This window comes from Sciurus vulgaris (assembly GCF_902686455.1).
Source record: "Sciurus vulgaris genome assembly, chromosome: 2".
Lineage (NCBI taxonomy): Eukaryota > Metazoa > Chordata > Mammalia > Rodentia > Sciuridae > Sciurus > Sciurus vulgaris.
The window spans coordinates 174995317-175016138 of record NC_136462.1 but is presented as its reverse complement, the minus strand read 5'-3'; the positions used below and the strand labels follow the sequence as shown (position 1 = coordinate 175016138).

General features: G+C 46.3%; 2 protein-coding genes across 3 annotated transcripts in view; one reads left to right on the top strand and one right to left on the bottom strand.

The window, feature by feature from the left end:
- The window catches only part of ATRN (attractin), a 146075-nt gene extending 140975 nt beyond the window's left edge, over positions 1 to 5100 (top strand). Inside the window, exon 29 of one of the 2 annotated variants that reach the window (XM_079129138.1) lies at positions 678 to 5100. In XM_079129138.1, coding sequence (XP_078985264.1) covers positions 678 to 963 — 286 coding nt within the window. In that variant the 3' untranslated portion in view covers positions 964 to 5100. The remainder of the gene's footprint in view (positions 1 to 677) is intronic. The other variant, XM_079129137.1, reaches the window with a different exon arrangement.
- Positions 5101 to 11922: 6822 nt separating this feature from the next.
- On the bottom strand, positions 11923 to 17199 carry LOC306655364 (GDNF family receptor alpha-4-like; the record flags this gene model as incomplete). Its single annotated transcript, XM_079129718.1, has 7 exons — positions 11923 to 13508; positions 13658 to 13749; positions 14394 to 14528; positions 14621 to 14730; positions 14818 to 15219; positions 15306 to 15408; positions 17148 to 17199. 7 exons carry the CDS (start codon positions 17197 to 17199, stop codon positions 13428 to 13430), a joined length of 975 nt encoding a protein of 324 aa, XP_078985844.1. The 3' UTR covers positions 11923 to 13427.
- Between the last annotated feature and the right edge of the window lie 3623 nt (positions 17200 to 20822).

The window sequence follows — 20822 nt, the reverse complement described above, 5'->3', positions numbered from 1 at the left end:
GTAGTAGGGCCATTCGTGCCAACCCTTCCATACCTTTTTTTTTTGGTAGTGTTGGGGATCAAATCTAGGGCCGTGTACATGCTAGTCAAGCACTCTACCATTGAGCCATACCCCCAGCCTCTCCCCATTTTAAGTGGTTTCTTTTTCTGAACTCTAAGAGCACCTGGCTCTGCCTTTGCCATCACTGGTATAGATTCCCCAACTCTGCCAAGCACTAAACCAGGCATTTAAGAGCTATCCCATATTTCTTGTTGTACACGTAAAAATAACTCATACTGAGTGATGTGGGATGAATCTGAAGTATGCCTTTTCTTGCCACCCTTGTAGAGGCAGACAGGAGAAGGTGCACACCTTGGGTATAGCTGCAGTATTAATTCATATGTCACCACTACCCAGCAGAGCACTTTCCTTAGACGATTTACTGACAAGCTACACCATTTATGTCAAAATCAGGGAGGGGAGGAACATACGTAGTTGCATTTGCATAAAAAACCTGAAAGAAAATGAAACTAATGAAAGAGGTTATCCAGATGAAACAGGGAAGGTGGAGGGAGGGTAGTGTAGAATTAAGACTCTTCCCTCTATACCTTTTTTTTTCACCATGAAAATATAAAGAAAAATTAAAAATAAAAGCAAGCTGCTCCTTGACTTGTGTCCCCTTTATGGGTTCTCCCAAGGTCTTGCCGTGGCCAGCGCCCTGGTGGACATTTCTCAGCAGATGCCAATAGTGTACAAAGAGAAGTCAGGAGCTGTGAGAAACCGGAAGCAGCAGCCCCCTGCACAACCTGGAACCTGCATTTGATGCTGGGGCCAGGAACTCTCCCGCGCACACAGAAGCATGTGGCCCACCAGAGCCGTCTGCAGGGGAGGGCGCAGACAGGGAAGCAACGGTGCAGGGCGGGGCAGAAGACTGGAAACCCTCAAAGTATCCGACTCATCTGCATGATCACAAGCTTTCTTTGATGGTTTCTCCCATCTGTGTCCGGCATCTAACCTTTTACTTTTGCATAGGAAATAATTGATTTAATTACAGGTCCAGGGATGATCTGATTGTTGTTGGAGGAGGCTGGTGTAGAGCCAGTGAGAGAACTAGGAATGATACCCATGTTCACTTGTGGAACTGTTCTTGGGACTGTCTCAACTGCAAAAAATGAAAGATGAAGTGTTTACACACAGACCTTCGTTATCAGTTGTTCTTCAACTTGGTCTTTTAAAGACTAGTCAGATGAATTAACTTGTTTCATCTGAAGCCTGCTATCTTTTTAAAAGATGTGCTGTTTACTCTTGCACAATTTTGGCAGATATCTCTCTTCCAGGAAGTAGTTTTTTTCTAGTTGAGAATTAATAATGGTCCATCTCTTTTGAATCATATCAAATTAGAATAGAAGGGGGCTATTTTAATTGTCAAGGTCGGTAGTGTTACTTAGAATGTAAACAAATGTAGTAGTAGTTTTCTATAGCAACTTGATTTAGTCTTAATCCATTTGAAATGCTCTTTCCCTCTTTCCTCCTCTCTCTCTCTCTGTCTCTCTCTCTGTCTCTCTCTCTGTCTCTCTCTCTCTCTCTCTCTCTCTCTCTCACACACACACACACACACACACACACACACACACACACACACACTAAGTGCCTAGACTTTAAATAGATCTAGCAATTGGAAAGTTAGTAAGCCTAAGTTTTTACATAATAGCATTCCTACATTCTTGTAAAATCTAAATAGCTACCATTGGCAGTCTGCTCTTTTTCTAAAATCTAATTTGCAGCCAGGAAAGAATTTTCTCACCCCAAGAATTTGATCTAGCAGCAGAGACTGAGGAAAGCAGAAATGAACTAACTGTGAAAGCTCCTGTTTTTATTGTTCTCAAAAGGACACTGTCAAGAAGGCACAGTTCCCATGCACCTCCTACCAGGGCACCACAGAGGAAGGAAGAGACTTGCTTGTGTCATGAGTCTCCTTTAAGCAGAAAAGAACACTGAGTGCACCTGGGAAGCCTGGGTCAAAGAGCAGCTGTGGGTTCCTCTTACAGCCTGCTCTGAACCTGTGGGCCATCCTCAGGCTGGGAGTGCAGCAGACACCAGGATAAAGACAGCCCCTGCTGTCGGGCATCACCTGCCCAGAGCCTGGGGAAGGACCTGGAGCTGTCTGCCCTCTCTCCAGCCAGCAGGACTCGGCCCACCTATCCTCCTTCCAGACCAAGCTGGTGTCTGTGAGGAGAGCAGCAAATGCCGATAAGGATGAAAAGCACATGGGAAAGATGGACAAGGAGGGAACACTCTGCCAAATGGAAAATGACCAAATTTAAGAGGGGCAGGACAGTCCCCTGCTCTTCTGCTACAGGGCACTGCCTGGATGTTGCGTTCCCCATTTATGGTGCTCTGTATTCTGGCATTATGCAGCAGCCTCCCACAGTCTCCCTTCTGCTTCAAAACCCGCGACTCTCTGGCATTTCCTGATTGGGATGGACTATTGGATGGCAGTGCTCAAGTTTGTGAATTTAGAGAAATTAACACTCAGAAGAGCAAAAACTATGGCATTTCACCTTTAAATGCAGTGCCTAGAGAGGGAGTATGTTCTCTAACACAACACTAACCCCACTCCCAAGAAGAAGCTCCTGGAAAGATGTTTCCACGGAAGTTGAACCATAAAACACTTTTGCACAAAACACCTCTACTGTGAGACTCGCCTCTCAGAAAGCTTCTTTTTCACATCATTGTTAAAAGAGTGGACAGTTCTAGAAAAGACCCTTCCTCTTAGGAGCTCCCCACATCCCTACCAGAATAGAGCACCTGCAGAATGCCTGCAGCAGCGTTGCCCTTGCCCCTGTATTACCAAGAAAGGGGGAGGTGATGGGGCTCAGCCTCCTACAAGGGAGATCTTCCTTGTTTGTTCAAAGGACCAAATTTCTTTGGCCAAAGAAGTCTCTTCCCCGTGTTAATCCTATGCCTTGAAATAACATGCACCGTGACCCCCAGCCACCTGGTTATGTCTGTCTTTTTTTTTTTTTTTTAAGATAATGTTTATTTTTAAAAAGGAAGAAGCAAGTGAGATTTAATTCTACGTCACAGTGGAGGAACAGTTGAATTTACCTGCTTCTTCTTGGCAGCCGACAGTCAGCAGCTTCCTCCTGGCTTGGGGAAGAAGGAGTGGCAGGGAGGAAGAGAGTGCAGCTTAGGCCAGTTACCAGGAGGGACTGGGCCATCATCTGGTAACTTTGCGAGTCACAGAGAGCCTGTACATAAAGTTGTCATTGAAACATTGATCTTGCACTTGTACATAACTATTCAATAATGTCCAGGATGTTTAGACATTCAGAGTGTACATAAAGCAGAAAAATATCATCATGTATTTTTATTAAATGTAATGACATCTGAGTTTCACCTAATATGTTTCTGTGCCATATACTGGGTATCCAAATTCTGGGAGGTCCTTTTGTCAGGCCCTGATGCTTTGATGATGAAGCCAAGAACTATACCACCTTGGCACTAAGTGTTCGTTTGCATCTGGTACCAGTTAGATGATGATGACGTAAGACAAGACTGGTCTGTCAGAATACCTACGGAGAGGCAGGCAGCAAGTCTGTTCACTTGGCAGTGCCAGAGGAGACTCGGTAAGCAGGAATGTCTGTCACTGTTGTTGGTTCTGAAAACTCCTTTGGAATCTTCTGGCAGCCTGTTGGTACTCTGGGGAGTGAGGGATGACTAGTATCATCCTGAGAAATGTTTTCTCTAGTCTTTGAGTTCCAAGACTATATAACCTATGGAAATTGAGACTTTCAAAAAAGGGGCTCTCCAGGCTACATTTTGTTATGGCTTGGTCTACCTTTTTAATGATCATTTCTGGGAACCATAGTCTTTTATACTGAAAACTGGGGGCAGGAGTAGTAAGATCAGATCATTGATAAATAGTTCTATTTCCCCATGGAGACCTCACACACTCTAGCCTCCCGTCCACCTCCTTCCCTCCCTGTGCACAGTATGGAGAAAGGCCTGTGTTTCCCTCAAAGGGCCACCTGTCAAGGTAGGAGGAGATATGGAGAGAAAGCAGCCCATACTCCCCTGAGCTTACCTGGAGGAAGACTGTCGGCAAAAGGGAATGGGAATATCCATGGATAAGGCCTAAGGGGCAAGATTTAAGGTGCACTGGGAAATATGGGTGAGAAAAAGATTGTACCTTCCAGTGCCGGTCCTCCTCTTTCAACTAATGGAATAGTCGGGGGTGGGGAGGTGATTCACTTCCTTGGGTAATGGTAACACTTTCATGAACACTGTTTGATCTTTCCATTTCATGGATTCCCCCATCCAACATACTAAACACTAACCCAATGCTAGGGCAGTGACCACGATGGGAAAGTAGCTCTTTAGAATTTCAACAAAACCCAACACCTCACAGCTCTGTCATCCCAGGAGATCTTTCCTTGTGGTCGCTTCTGTGAGAATTGGCTATCCTGAGGGCAGAAGGAAGACAGAGGCTTCCTGTCCTTGGGTCTTCCCTGGCTCCCCTGCGAAAGTCTGAAATGTTTGCCCATTGACTGACCAAACAGTTGCCCAGGATGGCTTCCAGATAAGCAGAGCCGCTGGTATGTCTACAGGGAGGCGCTGGGGAGTGCAGAGGAAAACTGGCAACTTCTCTTCCAAAGGCAATAAGAGAATCGACTTTGAGGAACTGAATTTGTGCACAAAACATTCTGAACACTAGTGAAGCCTGTTTTGTTGAACTAATTCTGGCTCTGGAAATGTCTTTGTTTTATAGTTATTTACAGTTTTGGGGGGTTTTTTGTTTTTTGTTTTTTGTTTTTTTGTTTGGATTCAAGCTTAGTTTGTTAATATGTACAATTTAGCACCTATTGCACTCATGTAAATATGGAGTAAGTATTGTAAACTATTTCATTGCTGGGATTGTGGGTGTTATACATACATTTAGGACTGCAATTTTTTGGTATTTTTTGTATTGTAAAATAACAGCTAATTTAAGCAGGAACAAGAGAATTAAGGGAGGTCTGTGCATTTTAAACACAAATGTGAAGCACTTGTATATAAACAAAAGTAAATACTATAATACAAACTTCCTTCTGAAATAAAAGTAGATCTGGTAAAAATGTAGTTTTATTCTGAACGTTTAATTTTAGTTTTGTTTATTGACATTTTGGACATGAGAACCTTAAGGAAAAAAATGTTTAAAATGTTACAAGTTTTTAGGGACTGAGCTCAGTGGTGGAGCGCTTGCCTAGCACGTGTGAGGCACTGGCTTTGATCCTCAGCACCACATAAAAATAAAAAATAAATGTTACCAAATTTCAGAGTGCCCCAGAGTACACATTTGGCAGTCATGAAGGTGACATGTAAAACTGCCTGTGGGGTGCCTCCCACTCTTCTGGGTGAAATTCAGCTCTTGGGAAGCCCCAGGCAGCTTATGAGCAGTTGCCCCACAATAGCTTGTATACCTGCAGTGCAGCTCTGCCGGGCCTTGAGCAGTCAATGTCACCTACCTGGAGTCCAAACTTGGCACATGAGACCACATGGAGACCACATGTTAGAAACGTTAGAAGGAACGTGGGTTCCTGAGTCACTCAGAATGCAAACCCCCTGCTCCGTGAGATCCATGCTGGTCTTCACATCACTGAAAAGCAAACTTCTACCAAGATTAGGGCCTTTCTTACAACTGTTAGCCGTTCTTCTCATTAAGACACAGATCTGTACCTTGAAGTACAAGGCACTGTAGCCTTTTGGCATTGGTTTAGTGGCCAGTTTTCAGGAGCATGCAGTGAAAACTGATGCAACAGGGAAGACTGTCTGGAGGTCCCTGCTAAGCCATTGCCATAACACTGGGGAAGGCTATTATGTTAAATAACTTGGAAAGCAAACCAAATGTCTACTGAGTTTTTGGCTTGAGGGGAAAAGAATGTGGCATGTGTTGTTAATGGCTGCTTTGGGCAAGGCATCACAAGGAAAAATTTGGTTCTAGAAAAATTAGCCAGTTTGCCAGCAAAACATAAAAGGGGTAGAGAGAACTGAAGTACAGTATATTGCAGGAAAAGCCAACTGCTTGTCTCCGAACAGGTGAACAACAAAGACCATGAGACTTAGTTGAACACAGTGACAAGGACTTGTGAAAATTAGATAGAGGCCATAGTGTCCCCACTTGAACCTGCTAACTTCAGGCCAACATCTTGAGGGAGAGATATGTGAATAAGGAAGCTCAGTGGTAGAGTGTTGGCCAAGCATACAGGAGGCCCTGGGTTTGCTCCCCAGCACTGAAAACACAAACAAAAAACCCCCACATCTAGTAAGTTTAAGAAACTATTAAAGTAGTCTTTAAAACAAAAACAAAACCCTGGGACTATTGAGGAAGCCTTAGGACCACCCTCAAAACAGGAAGACAGTTGTGAAAGTTGGGTACAGGGAAGGGTTACCACTCAATGTCATCCTAAATGCAGCCCAGAGAGCAGAACTGGGCCTGAACAAGGACTTCCCCCACCCCAGGGCAGGGTCCAGAAGGATCTGAAAGGCACTGCAGACCAGTGATTGCTCTGAGCAATCACTTCCTGCCTGAGATGGTTTGTGAGGGTGCCCTGCCCCATTCAGCCCTGCCTGTTGGGAGGTGAAGTGGATAAGTTGTTAGGTGGTGAGAGAGACTGTGTCCACTTTTAGGTCTAAATGGGATGGGTCCTTGACCCCCTAAGAGAGGTGCCTATGTTCATGTGAGGCAGGAACAATAAATGGGTTATGGTGACAGAATAGTAAACAGTACCTGAGACTGGCTAGATGCTCACCACACCATTTCCTCTTCTTGTGACCCCAGCTTCACTTGTGTTACTCAGGCTCCTGTCACCTGGGTGGAACCATATGACTATTCCTCACCAATGATGGGTTCACTTCCTTGTCAAGGTTCTTCAGAATGTGTCTCTTCCATTATCAACCTTGAGGGCTCATGTGGAAGATGGCAGTACAACAGAATGGAAGGAGCCTGGGTCCCTAAGACTTTGTGGAATGGCACTATAAACTAAAATAGTGGGATCAGGTATCTTCTCTTACCCTGCCCATTTTAGTTAATTATTCCTCTAGATTTATTCATCTAGTCATTCATTTTTTTACTGAGCACAAAGTGTCAGGTAGTTTGCAGTGAATAAAATGGACAAACTCCCTGTCCTTGAAGAGTTAGATTCTAGGGGGGCAGATAATAAATAACAAAATGTCAAGTGATAAGTTCTGTGAAGAAAGGTAAAAAAAGGAGGGTTGGGGTAGAAAGTGCTGGGGGGTTGCTACTTAAGCGTGGCTGGGGAGGGCCATTCAGGTAAGGTGACAGCAGAGCGGAGAGCTGAATGGAGGGAGTGGGAATACAGAAGTTTGATAGAAGAGCATTCCAAACAGGGAGCAGCAGGTGCAGGGTCCCTGAAGTGGCAGCATGCCTGATGGGTCCAGACACTCACCAGGCAGCCAGGGTGGCTGGAGCCAAGTGGGCTCCAGCAAGCAGCGGTAGATGTGAGGGTGGAGCTGGGCCATGCTGGGCAATAGTTCTCAACAGGCATAGTACTGCCCCTTGGAGACTTTTTAGGAAAGTGCCTCTGTGTTTTAGTGGGTGGGCTGTGATGGGCAAGACTCTCCCACCTAAAAAGAAATTGATCCAACTTTCAAATGTCTTGCTGGCTATTTGTGAAGATGAGAAAAAGATCTATTTCTAATTATTTTAGACATAGAAAAATATACCTATTATACCCAAAGTATTTAAGAGCTGGTTTAATATGCAGTTTTTGAGAAATGCAACTAAACTACTTATAAATCAAGGGAAGACTGAAGTTTGTTTTCTTAAAAGCTTTACCAAGAGCCGATCAATTTTGGAAAATTCTGTCACTAACAGCAATGTCATTCCTGGCATCTTGGGTCCCCACCCCCACACACATGCACGGGTCACATCCTGAAAAGACACATACCTCCTGGCCTTGTTATGAGTTATGTAACATGCCTGGTAAGAATTCCCTTCCACTCTGTCCTCAACACAAGGAAAGGGTTAGACCAGATGATCCCAGTGACTGAAATGTGCTGAACACAGTTTGACTCAGCTCTGCTGCCGGGACCCATTGGTAAGCTTTTCCTGCTCTTTGCTTAATTCCTGTCCTTTTCTCCAGTCCCTTGAGTTTTTGTGTTTTGTTTTCTTATGTGGATAATCATCTTAAGTTTTCTCTGTATTTTCTACCTTTGTCTGGAGGTTTATTTGGGTGTGGGCTGTCATGTCTCCCGCAGAGCAGTTATACAGGACCTCCTTCAATGCAACCCTTTGCAGGCCAGTAAGGTGGGGCCCTGTCCCTGCCACCTTTATGGGTATGCCATGTTTTCTGGTAAGCTGCTGTCTACGTGGGGGACCACTCTGAAAGTCCTGTACCAGCTTGTCCTGGCCTTCTGGAAATTTCCTTGGCCAATGTCCATGCTGCCTGCAAAAATGAGCTGGTCCTGTGAGCTTGGCCTGGCCTCACTCCCTTGAGGAGTGGGCAGTGAGTATTTTCCACATTAACTGTGCACTTAGATGCTGGGCTACAAGCCAAAAAGGCACTCATGAGCCATGAAGTTACCACCAACAAATCCCAGATGTTTCCAGCACCTGCCTTTCTGCCTCAGCCCCAGTCCCAGCCATCAGGAATCAATATTGGCAACAGGTAACAAAGACCCAGTTGCAGGGTGTGTATAATCCCCAGTCAGGACTACAGTCTCCCACAGTATGTCCATGACAGTAATAGCTACCTGGCAGGACAGATGGCTTGCATGTGGTGATGGGGGCCACAGCTGGAATCAGCCTTGAGGTTTTCGGCCAGAAAACTAGGCCCCTTTTAGCTAGAAGTAACAAAACCCAAACTCTAACAAGCTTAGGCAGCTTTATTGGTTTCCTGAGGGCAAGTGAAACAAACTACCACACCTTTGATGGCTTAAAACAATGGATGTTTATTCTCACAGTTCTGACTTGCTCCCTGTGGAGGCTCTGGGGAGAGTCCACGCCTTGCCTCTAGGTTCTGGTGGCTTCTGACATCCGTGGGCTTGTGGCTGCATCCCTCTGACCTCTGTTGACTTCACCTGCCTATTCCTGTCTATATCTAGTCTATGTGTGTGTGTGTTAGGAGAGATGTGATGGATTTAAGGCCCACTGGACTCATCCAGGATAACACCCTCCTCTCAAGATCCATAATTTAATCTCATCTTTTGCCATATAAGGTTAAATACTCTTTTGCCTCTACGGTGACATTTGCAGGTTGTGGGGATTAGGATGTGGGCACATTTGGGATCACCGGCAGCCATGGAACAATTTTACAATTTTCAAATAGGTTCTGTTCACTTCATCTGCCCAATCTTTAGGAACGTATATGCCTATACTTTCCTATTTTTATTTGGAGTCATTCCCATTTCTTTTCCAAGTTGAAAATGGGGCAGGGTTTAACACACCCTCACATATGAAAAGCATTAGCAGACACTTAATTCTTCATGTGGACCACCGTGTGATTACAGTGAGTAGGGCAGGATGATGCTTTCACTACCCTCCCCCAACACACCCTGACTCCCCAACCCAGATACAGGTGTCCAGTCCCATGCAGGTGTGGGAAAGGGAGTAGTCCCTCATCTGGTTTTTTTTTTTTTTTTTTTTTTTTTTTATTGTAAACAAATGGGATACATGTTGTTTCTCTGTTTGTACATGGCGTAAAGGCATACCATTTGTGTAATCAGAAATTTACATAGAGTAATGTTGTTTGATTCATTCTGTTATTTTTTCCCTTTCCCCACCCCTCCCACCCCTCTTTACCCTCTATACAGTACTTACTTCCTCCATACTTGCCCCCCTCCCTAACCCTAACTCTAACCCTAACACTAACCCTTCCCTCCCCCCCATTATGTGTCATCCTCCACTTATTAACGATATCATTTGTCCTTTGGCTTTTTGAGATTGGCTTATCTCACTTAGCATGATATTCTCCAATTTCATCCATTTGCCTGCAAATGCCATAATTTTATCATTCTTTATGGCTGAGTAATATTCCATTGTATATATATACCACAGTTTCTTTATCCACTCATCAATTGAAGGGCATCTAGGTTGGTTCCACAGTCTGGCTATTGTGAATTGAGCAGCTATGAACATTGATGCGGCTGTATCTCTGTAGTATGCTGATTTTAAGTCCTTTGGGTATAGGCCAAGGAGTGGGATAGCTGGGTCAAATGGAGGGTCCATTCCAAGTTTTCTAAGGAATCTCCACACTGCTTTCCAGAGTGGCTGCACTAATTTGCAGCCCCACCAGCAATGTATGAGTGTACCCTTCTCCCCACATCCTCGCCAACACCTGTTGTTGCTCGTATTCTTGATAATCGCCATTCTAATTGGGGTGAGATGGAATCTTAGGGTGGTTTTGATTTGCATTTCTCTTATTACTAGAGATGTTGAGCATTTTTCCATATGTTTGTTGATTGCTTGTAGATCTTCTTCTGTGAAGTGTCTATTCATTTCCTTAGCCCATTTATCGACTGGATTATTTGAATTCTTGGAGTAGAGTTTTTTGAGTTCTTTATAGATTCTGGAGATTAGCGCTCTATCTGAAGTATGATTGGCAAAGATATTCTCCCACTCTGTAGGCTCTTTCTTCGCATTGCTGATAGTTTCCTTTGCTGAGAGAAAGCTTTTTAGTTTGAATCTATCCCAGTGGTTGATTCTAGCTTTTATTTCTTGTGCTATGGGAGTCCTGTTAAGGAAGTCTGATCCTAGACCAACAAGGTGAAGATTTGGACCTACTTTTTCTTCTATAATCTGCAGGGTCTCTGGTCTGATTCCAAGGTCCTTAATCCATTTTGAGTTTAGTTTCGTGCATGGTGAGAGATATGGGTTTAGTTTCATTCTGTTGCATATGGATTTCCAATTCTCCCAGCACCATTTGTTGAAGAGGCTATCTTTTCTCCATTGCATATTTTTGGCCCCTTTGTCTAGTATGAGAAAATTGTATTTATTTGGGTTTGTGTCCGTGTCCTCTATTCTGTACCATTGATCTACCTTCATCTGTTTTTTTTTTTTTGTTGTTGTTGTTGTTGTTTTGTTTTGTTTTGTTTTGTTTTGTACTGGGAATTGAACACTGAACCCAGGGATGCTCTACCACTACACCATTCCCAGCCCTTTTTATTTTTTATTCTGTGACAGGGTCTCGTTAAGTTGCTGAGGCTGGCCTGGAACTTGCAGTCCTCTAGCCTTAGCCTCCCGAGTTGCTGGGATTAGAGCTGTGCACCACAGCACCCAGCTCCCTCTTCTTTGTGAGGGGAGAACAGGCTGAATTCAGCTTTGCTTTGCCCAATATCTTCTCTTTATTTGGAAAACCAGGTGACCCTGGTAGGCTGATATGCTCCAGGCCACAGAAAGAAAAAGTCCTTAATTCATGCTCAGCCCATCAAGGCCCATGAATGCTGTGGAAAAGGTACCTTTCTCTGCAGGGACTGCTAATAAACCTGGGGTGTTAGAATTCTACCCACCACTTGGTGAGGGCCTAACTGACTGCAGAGGAAAGTCACTGGGAAGACCAGTAGAGACAATATCATTTGAACCGCTGGAGACAGCTGTGCCTGAAGCTTAGGTTACTCAGGTGCGTGCTCAAACCACTTTGACTTATTTTCTTGCAATCAGGAGCATCCTGGCTGAAGCTGGGAGCTGGATGACAGTATCAGCAAGAAGCTTGTGGGTTTGGTGTGAATTGCAGTGTGCACACCCAGTCCCACAGCTGCTGTTCTGGTCAGGACAGTCTTAGTCCTCAGTGTTGGTGTGGTCTCTGCTTAACCACTGTGTTTGAGGTCCGGTTCTCCAGCAGCTGAAACCAAGACCAGGATTCTCACACAATGAAGGAAATACCCTTAGGGAAACCTGTAAATAAGGGAGGCAGGAGGTGGATCTCAGCAGATAGAATTGTCCCAGCCTGAGGCAGGCAGGCCAGGCCCTTGTACCCCTGCCTCAGTCAGTAGTGGGCTGTCGTTGTCTCAGGAGCAGAGTATAACCTAACAGGCATTTCTGGGCAGTGATTCTCTAGAGAATGAGTTTGGTAAGAAGCTAGGGAGGGTTGCACAGGGTCTCTGAGCAAGGCACCAACAGCTCCACCTCAGCCTGCTTCATGGTTCCTATCAAACCTCAGAAGGGTCTAGGAAGAGGCAGGAAGCAGGAAGAAGGAAGCAGGCAGAGGCTTAGTACCCAAACCCCGATATTGTACACAATCCTCCCCAAACTTCTTTGCAAAATGCAATTTTTTTTTCAGTGTTGGGTATGGAACTAAACATCATTTTTCCCCCAGGTACTGGGAATTGAACTCAGTGGTGTTCTTCCACTGAGCTATATCCCCATCTCTATGTATGTATTTATTTATTTAGTGTCTCATTAAGTTGCCCAAGCTAGCCTCAAATTTGCGATCCTCCTGCCTTAGTCTCCTAAATTGCTGGGATTACAGCCTCACCGTGCCCAGCCCAGGACTGCAATTTAACATTGTTTGTAGCATTTGCCGGGTCACACGGGCTAATATGTGTTACTTGGCCATCCCAGTGTGAAGGAAGTTGGAAAATGTACTTTCTTTATCTGAAAACTGGCAGAGAAGAGACAAAAGCAAAGAAAATCCCTGACTGTAGGACCTGAGAGTTGATTCATTTCAGCATCTGTAGGGGGCCTGACAGAGCCCAGAGTTCTGGAGACATCTGAGGTCACACAGGCCAGGAGAGGCACACCCCACAGCAAACACTGGTCTCCAGGCTCCAGGACGCAGACAACATGAAAACAATGTCAGTCTCGGTGCAGGTGGGTTTATTGAACACGATGCACTGTTCCTAGTGCTGAGGAAAACGGATGACCAAGTAGCCAGTGCAGTGCAGGGGCAGGGCAGGGACTGACTCCTCTCATTCCAGGGGATGCCCACCAAGCAGCATATCGTGGACAGGAAGCAATCTGCCAACATTAGTTCTGGGGCACAGGTATTGCCTAAGTGGGAGGGTGCCCTCAAAGGCGGCTGTGCTAGAGGGAGTCTGCTCCCATGCATTCCTTAGGGTGCTACCTGCTTGAGAGGCCAACACAGTTTCCTAGAGTTCCAGGAGTCCGGATGGTCTCTGACCTTCTTTAGATCTGGGGATGCTAGTGAGGCCTCAGCTGCAAAGGTGACCCTCTCCTGTGCATCCCCAGTGAGAGAATCCAGTTGTCTCAAGGTCTGTGAAGAAAGGGACCTACAACCAAGATGACTACTGATAGAAAATCAGGGGCTTTGCAGCCAGGACCCCAGCCTCCAACCCTCACTCCAGGGCATAGGCACACAGGTGTCCAGATGGGCAAAGGACAGGTGGGAGAGCTAGCCAGTCCCTTTTCAGAGGGCAATAAACCAGAGACATTGTCCTGTACCCCAGCAGTGTGTGCAGTCAGCTGTGGGGTCCAATGTCTGCTGTCCTAGTCAGAGCAGGGCCTGGAGAACCAGGACAGGGAGTATGGACTGCAGGGAGCTCCCTTCCAGGGGCCTGTCTGCAGAGGGTACCTAGGGGTTGGAGCAGAGTGAGGACTGGAGGCAGGAACCCGGCACTGCTTTCTGCCTGCACTCCCTCCCCAGGTCACTCAGGCGTCCATCTCTGCAGGCCTGGGTGGGAAGGCTCTGAAAGCAACAGTGTGAGAACTGGCTGCATCTACCTGTAGGAGGCGCTGCCCAGGGTCGTGGTGGGAACCCAGCTGGTCCTGCAGGATTGAGGGCCATTGGCTGTCAAAGGATTGTATGGCACCATCTATGGAGGAAGGAGTCCAGGGTGGGCTTGGCTGGGAACCTCAAGCACAGCAAGTCCCCCTGGCATTTTCAAGGAATGGCTTCTGGGACAAATGGGAGGTGCATGTCAAGGAATAACAAAATAAGGACTCACAAACTCTAATCTTCCATCCTTATAGGAGGTGACAATATACCCACATTTTACAGACAAACATAAAAAGTCTTAGAGGAGTTAACCAACTTTTAGCTAGTAAGTGAAATAGAGTCGGGTTTCAAACTCGGGCCCCCTAACTCCCAGACATTTAAGCCATTAGGACCCCATGAGAGGAAATCATCAGAAGAGGGAATAAGCACATGGGGAAGGAACCCACTCATTAGTGCTGGAAGTAGAAGTCTCCCCTTGGCCAATCTCAGGCCCTGAGCAACGTGTTTTAACTCTTGCCCCCACCTGTCCTTAGAGACTTCGGCTTTGATACTACTAGGATTCTGTGACCTGGTCTCCAGAGAGACCCCCCAGGGGCAAGACGACAGACAATTGAGGAGGGAGTGTGCTGCGTGGATGCTGCAAGAAGCCTTAGTTTCCTTCCCTCTAAAATGGGCTCTGTCAGCCAGGCAGCCATCCTGGCTCTCGAGCCATCCCTGCGCGGGGGGCGGAGGGGCCCTCACCCAAGCAGCGGTTCCTTGTAAAGAGCCCCTGGAAGGCTTCGCACTCCTCACGCCGGTTTCCGCTGGCTCTGCAGTCGCACCAGGGAGCCACGCGCGCACTCGCGTTGTCCACGTAGTTGGGGGTGATCGCGGTGCCTGGGGGACCCCAAAGCGGAGTCATCGGCCCACACTGGCAGAGGCATCCTCTGGAGAGCCCCTGCCCGTGCCCGGATCCCGACCGTGCATACCCACCAGGCCCGCGTAGGCGCGCAGGCAACTGGGGCCCTGGTCCCGCAGGCAACTGTCTTGGGTGATGGGGACCGAAGCGCAGGAGGCCTGGAAGGTCAGGAGGCGGGGCCTGCGCGGGGCGCGGGGAGGGAGGTGAGCTGGCAAGAGGACCCGCCCTGGTCAGCCCGACAGACCGGCCCCGCCCCGCCCCACGCACCTGCAGACCCGGCTCCTCTCGCAAGCGTCCATCCGTGCGAGGCAGGAGGGCGGCTCCTGGCCCAGTCCGGAGAAGGCGCAGGCGGGCACGAAGGTTTGGCGCCGTCGCTCGCCGCACGCGGGGCTCGCACACGGACAGAAGAGCAACGCGTGGGTGAGCGCCTGCGGCCCGCGGGAGAAGAAACGGCGCAGGGCGCGGTGGCAGCGGGAGCGGGGGCACCCCCCGTTTACGACCCTCCCCAGACACTGCTCCACGTACTCCGTGCGCAGTCGTTGGCACAGCGCGTTGGCTGTGCACGCTTCGGCAGCGTCCACGCAGCGGTTCCCCCCAGCGAAGCTTGCAGACCCTGGTGGAAGTGGGGCACGCTTCAGTTCTCTGTGCACCCTACGTGCACGTTTCACCCTGGCCACACCCCCGGAATTTGTAGGGCGCTCAAGACTCAAGCGGGGACAGAGTGGGGACCAAAGGTGTGGCCACTTGTCACTGACCTGACCTCGTTCACAGAGTGGGCAGCGGCAGGTTCTTGGAGTCCTTGCAACACGTTAGGGATGGATGGGATGCCTGGAAGCTGGTCCCCGCCCTCCGCAGAAGCTAAGGCCCATCCTCCCCAAGTACACCCACACCCAGAACTGAGGCACTTATCCAGAAATGAGCCTGCGGGGCGCCTCCCGTCCTCACGGACCCTCCCTGATGGGGAATCAGTGAGGCTTCCTGGAGACCTGGCTAATAGAGATTTATTGGAGATGGCACTGAGGACAGTAGCCGCTCATCCTTTCTTTTTAGTACAGTGGGACACCTGACCTTTCCTCTTTCTCCACTCTTGCCCCACATAGAGACCCTTTGGGTCTATAGGTTTCTAGTTCTCCCTCTTTCCTAGTCACCTCCTGCACCTCCTCCTTTCATCTGTGGCAGGAGGTGTTGTCCCTCCTAGTCCTTCCAGATGTGCCCTCAGGGGTCTAAGTCATCCTGCCCAATCTGGACTCTGGCTCCCCAGCCCTCCACCAACCAAGCAAAAGGATTCCCTGAAAGGGCTCAGGCCATTGGAGAGACCAATTAAACCTGACTGCGGAGTGTGGTTTTAAAGTCCCTGATGGCAGGCCACAGGACTTTGGAGACACAGGTCTAGGGGATTCATCAGGGGTTTCCATGAAGGCATATCCTAGTGACAGGTGATACCCTGCTGGAAGCAGAGAGGGCTTCTGCCACAGTAGACTCACACAGGTGATGTAGACAGGGGGCAAACTGTGCTCACTTGTGCCATCTATCACCTGTAAATCTAGGGAAGCTACAGTATCCAAAGTTAGGACTTGGCAGCCCCTTCTTAGGACCTGAGTCACTGAAACCAAACTGACCTCCCCACTTTCCCAACCCTTTACTGAAACGAGAAGGCTTTCTGGTTCCCCCATCTGAATAAATAGAGCCCAGTCTGGCCCCTCATCTATCTTGCTATGTCTGACTTGCTGGGGGCAGGGGGTATCCTGACTCAGGACTGAGAACATAGTCACTCTCTGGCACTTGCTACCTCTTTCTTCCTAGGTTGTGGGTTGGATGGCTTGGATTATGATTCTTGCTGTGTCTTCAGGGGTCAGCACTGCAGGAAGGACAGACTTTGAGGGCTTGGAATAAGTACATAAGTGTAGGGGGCAGATGGGAGAGTGACAGGGCCTCCCCTCCCCACCAGAGGCCCAGAGCAGAATTGTCCCCTGCTTTGCTGGGCACACCCCCCCCCCAGGCCTCAACCATGCACAACAGCACCTAGTGCTACCTGAGGTCTTGTAACCGCCTGTTTCTTTGCTTACCTTCCTAGGCACACCCTTAGCTCCTCTCCACTCTCAAAACAGCACACCTCAGCTTCAAGATATCTTGTGCCATAAACCTTTACCAGACTCCTTTCTTCACACCACACCAGACCCCAGAAAGTCACCCCTCCCTTGTGATGCCCCAGGGTGGAGAAGGGACAGTCCTAGAGGGTACAGCAGATGCCAGGCACTGAGACACTGAAGATGCTGGGCAATGAGCCCATGTGATACTTCAAGACTAGGAGTGGAGCACTGGGCTGGGGCAGAAAGACAGCTGGGGAGGGAGGCGATAGGAAAGGAAAGCACCTGGGTCAGAGGTTCCAGGATGGGACTTAGGAGGTGGGTGGCTCAGCTAGGCCCGAAGATTGTGTACATGGCGTGTGCAGCAGGGCAGACTGCCAGGCCTTTTCTCTTGCTCCCCTTTGTGTGTTTCAGCTTTTCCTGGACTCTCCCTCTCACCCTCCAGAACTGCCTCTGAGATACAGGGCAGAGGTCAGGGTTTGGGGTTCAAGGGAGGAGACAGGTACTCACCCAGTAATAGTAGTAGCAGCAGCAGCAGCACAGGCCCCATGCAGTGAGCCATGCTTGATCATGAACAGAGAAGGACCAGAACAGAGAAGGACTGCTCCAGGTAAGAACTCCGGCTGGACAGTGCACTTGAACAGAAGAGCAGCAGACACGCAGGTGTCTGCACTGACACATGCGCTCTGCTCCCTCCGGGAGGAACCTTTGCAGAGGGATGATCCACCCTCTCGGTCCCCCGCAGGCTGCGCCTTCAGGTGTATCCAGAGCCATGAAAGCCAACACCTGACTATACCTAGACAGACCCATCACGCTACGGTTCCCGTACATTCATAGCAACACCCACACAAGCCAAGGAGACTTTGCTAAACTTCTAACTTTAAGAAACCTAAGAGGTTTAAATTAAGAATTTTTTCCTTTTCTTTATACTTTTATTGTTAACCTTTTGTTAACTAATTTTATGCTGATATGAAATTTGCAAAAATGTTAGCATGCCCCTTATATCCTTCACCCAGCTTCCCATAATTTTATCATATTACATAATCACAGTACAATCATTAAAACTAGGGAATTAACATTGGTACAATACTGTTAAATCATAGACCATTTCGAATGCCCCTGGTTTTCCCACTAATGTTCTTTGTCTGTCCCAAGATTCAATCTAGTTTCCCACAAGGCATTTAGTTGTGGTCTCTCCTCACTCTCCTCCCATCTGAGGGAGTTTCTCCTTTCCTTATTCCTATCCTTGAATATTCTGGTGGGTGAGAGGGAGATTCCAGTCTTCAATAGGCATATTTTGTAGAATGTTTCTCTTAAGTTTATCTGATGTTTTTTTCTGATCAGCAGGAGACAGCATTGTTTCGACTAACCAAAAAGTTATTCTATCAATAAATGTTGAGATTAAAAATCTCAATACTGTGATTTTAAAAATGCACAAAAAAGAAATCACATCCTCTGTCTGGACTTCAAACACACTGTCCCAAATTTTCAAATCTTATTCAAATATTCAAATATTTCAAATTTACCATAAGTGGCATATTTTTTTTATTGTAAACAAATGGGATACATGTTGTTTCTCTGTACATGGAGTCAAGGCATACCATTTGTGTAATCATAAATTTACATAGGGTAATGTTGTTTGATTCATTCTGTTATTTTTTTTCCTTCCCCCCACCCCTCCCACCCCTCTTTTCCCTTTATACAGTCCTTCCTTCCTCCATTCTTGCCACCCTCCTTAACCCTAACCCTAAACCTAACCCTAACCCTAACGCTAACCCCTCCCACCCCCATTATATGTCATCATCCGCTTATCAGTGAGATCATTCCTCCTTTAGTTTTTTGAGATTGGCTTATCTCACTTAGCATGATATTCTCCAATTTCATCCATTTGCCTGCAAATGCCATAATTTTATCATTCTTTACAGCAGAGTAATATTCCATTGTATATATGTTTCTTTATCCATTCATCAATCGAAGGGCATCTAGGTTGGTTCCACAATCTGGCTATGGTGAATTGAGCAGCAATGAACATTGATGTGGCTGTATCTCTGTAGTATGCTGATTTTAAGTCCTTTGGGTATAGGCCGAGGAGTGGGACAGCTGGGTCAAATGGTGGTTCCATTCCAAGCTTTCTGAGGAATCTCCATACTGCTTTCCAGAGTGGCTGCACTAATTTGCAACCCCACTAACTATGTATGAGTGTACCTTTTCCCCACATCCTCGCCAACACCTGTTGTTGCTTGTGTTCTTGATAATCACCATTCTAATTGGGGTGAGATGGAATCTTAGGGTAGTTTTGATTTGCATTTCTCTTATTACTAGAGATGTTGAACATTTTTTCATATATCTGTTGATTGCTTGTAGATCTTCTGTGAAGTGTCTGTTCATTCCTTAGCCCATTTGTTGATTGGATTATTTGTATTCTTGGTGTAGAGTTTTCTTTTCTTTTTTTTTATTAAAATCATAAATTTACATAGGGCAATGTTGTTTGATTCATTCTGTTATTTTTTTTCCCTCCCCCCCCCACCCTCCCCCCCCTCTTTTCCCCTCTATACAGTCCTTCCTTCCTCCATTCTTACCACCCTTGGTGTAGAGTTTTTCGAGTTCTTTATAGATTCTGGAAATTAGTGCTCTATCTGAAGTATGAGTGGCAAAGATATTCTCCCACTCTGTAGGCTCTCTCTTCACATTACTGATAGTTTCCTTTGCTGAGAGAAAGCTTTTTAGTTTGAATCTATCCCAGTTGTTGATTCTTGCTTTTATTTCTTGGGCTATGGGAGTACTGTTAAGGAAGTCTGATCCTAAGCCAACAAGTTGAAGATTTGGACCTACTTTTTCTTCTATAAGATGCAGGGTCTCTGGTCTGATTCCGAGGTCCTTGATCCATTTTGAGTTGAGTTTTGAGCAGGGTGAGAGATAGGGGTTTAGTTTAATTCTATTGCATATGGATTTCCAGTTTTCCCAGCACCATTTGTTGAAGAGGCTATCTTTTCTCCATTGCATATTTTTGGCCCCTTTGTCTAGTATGAGAAAATTGTATTTATTTGGGTTTGTGTCCATGTCCTCTATTCTGTACCATTGATCTACCTGTCTATTTTGGTACCAATACCATGCCGTTTTTTGTTACTATTGCTTTGTAATAGAGTTGAAGATCTGGTATTGCGATACCCCCTGCTTCGCTCTTTCTACTGAGGATTGCTTTAGCTATTCTGGGTTTCTTATTCTTCCAGATGAATTTCATAATTGCTTGCTCTATTTCTGTAAGGTGCATCATTGGGATTTTAATTGGAATTGATTTGAATCTGTATAGCACTTTTGGTAGTATGGCCATTTTGACAATATTAATTCTGCCTATCCAAGAACATGGGAGATCTTTCCATCTTCTAAGGTGTTCTTTAATTTCTTTCTTTATTCTGTAGTTCTCATTGTAGAGGTCTTTCACCTCTTTTGTGAGACTGATTCCCAAGTATTTTATTTTTTTTCAAAGCTATTGTGAATGGGATAGTTTTCCTAACTTCTCTTTCTGAAGATTCTTCACTTATGTATAAAAATGCATTGGATTTATGAGCATTGATCTTGTAACTTGCTACTTTACTGAATTCACTTATAAGTTTTAAAAGTTTTCTGGTGGAATTTCCAGGTTCCTCTGAATATATAATCATGTCATCGGCGAACAGGGATAGTTTGAGTTCTTCTTTTCCTATTCGTATCCCTTTAATTTCTTTGGTTTTGTCTAATTGCTCTGGCTAGAGTTTCAAGGACGATGTTGAATAGAAGTGGTGAAAGAGGGGCATCCCTGCCTTGTTCCAGTTTTAGGGGGAATGCTTTTCAATTTTTCACCATTTAGAATGATATTGGCCATGGGCTTAGTGATAGATGGCCTTTACAATGTTAAGGAATGTTCCCACTATCCCAATTTTTTCTAGTGTTTTGAGCATGAAGGATGCTGTTATTTTATTGAATGCTTTTTCTGCATCTATCGAAATAATAATGTGATTCTTAACTTTAAGTCTGTTGATATGGTGAATGACATTTATTGATTTCCGGATGTTGAACCAACTTGCATCCCTGGGATAAAACCCACTTGATCGTGGTGCACTATCTTTTTCATATATTTTTGTATGCGATTTGCTAAAATTTTGTTGAGAATTTTTGCGTCGATGTTCATAAGAATATTGGTCTGAA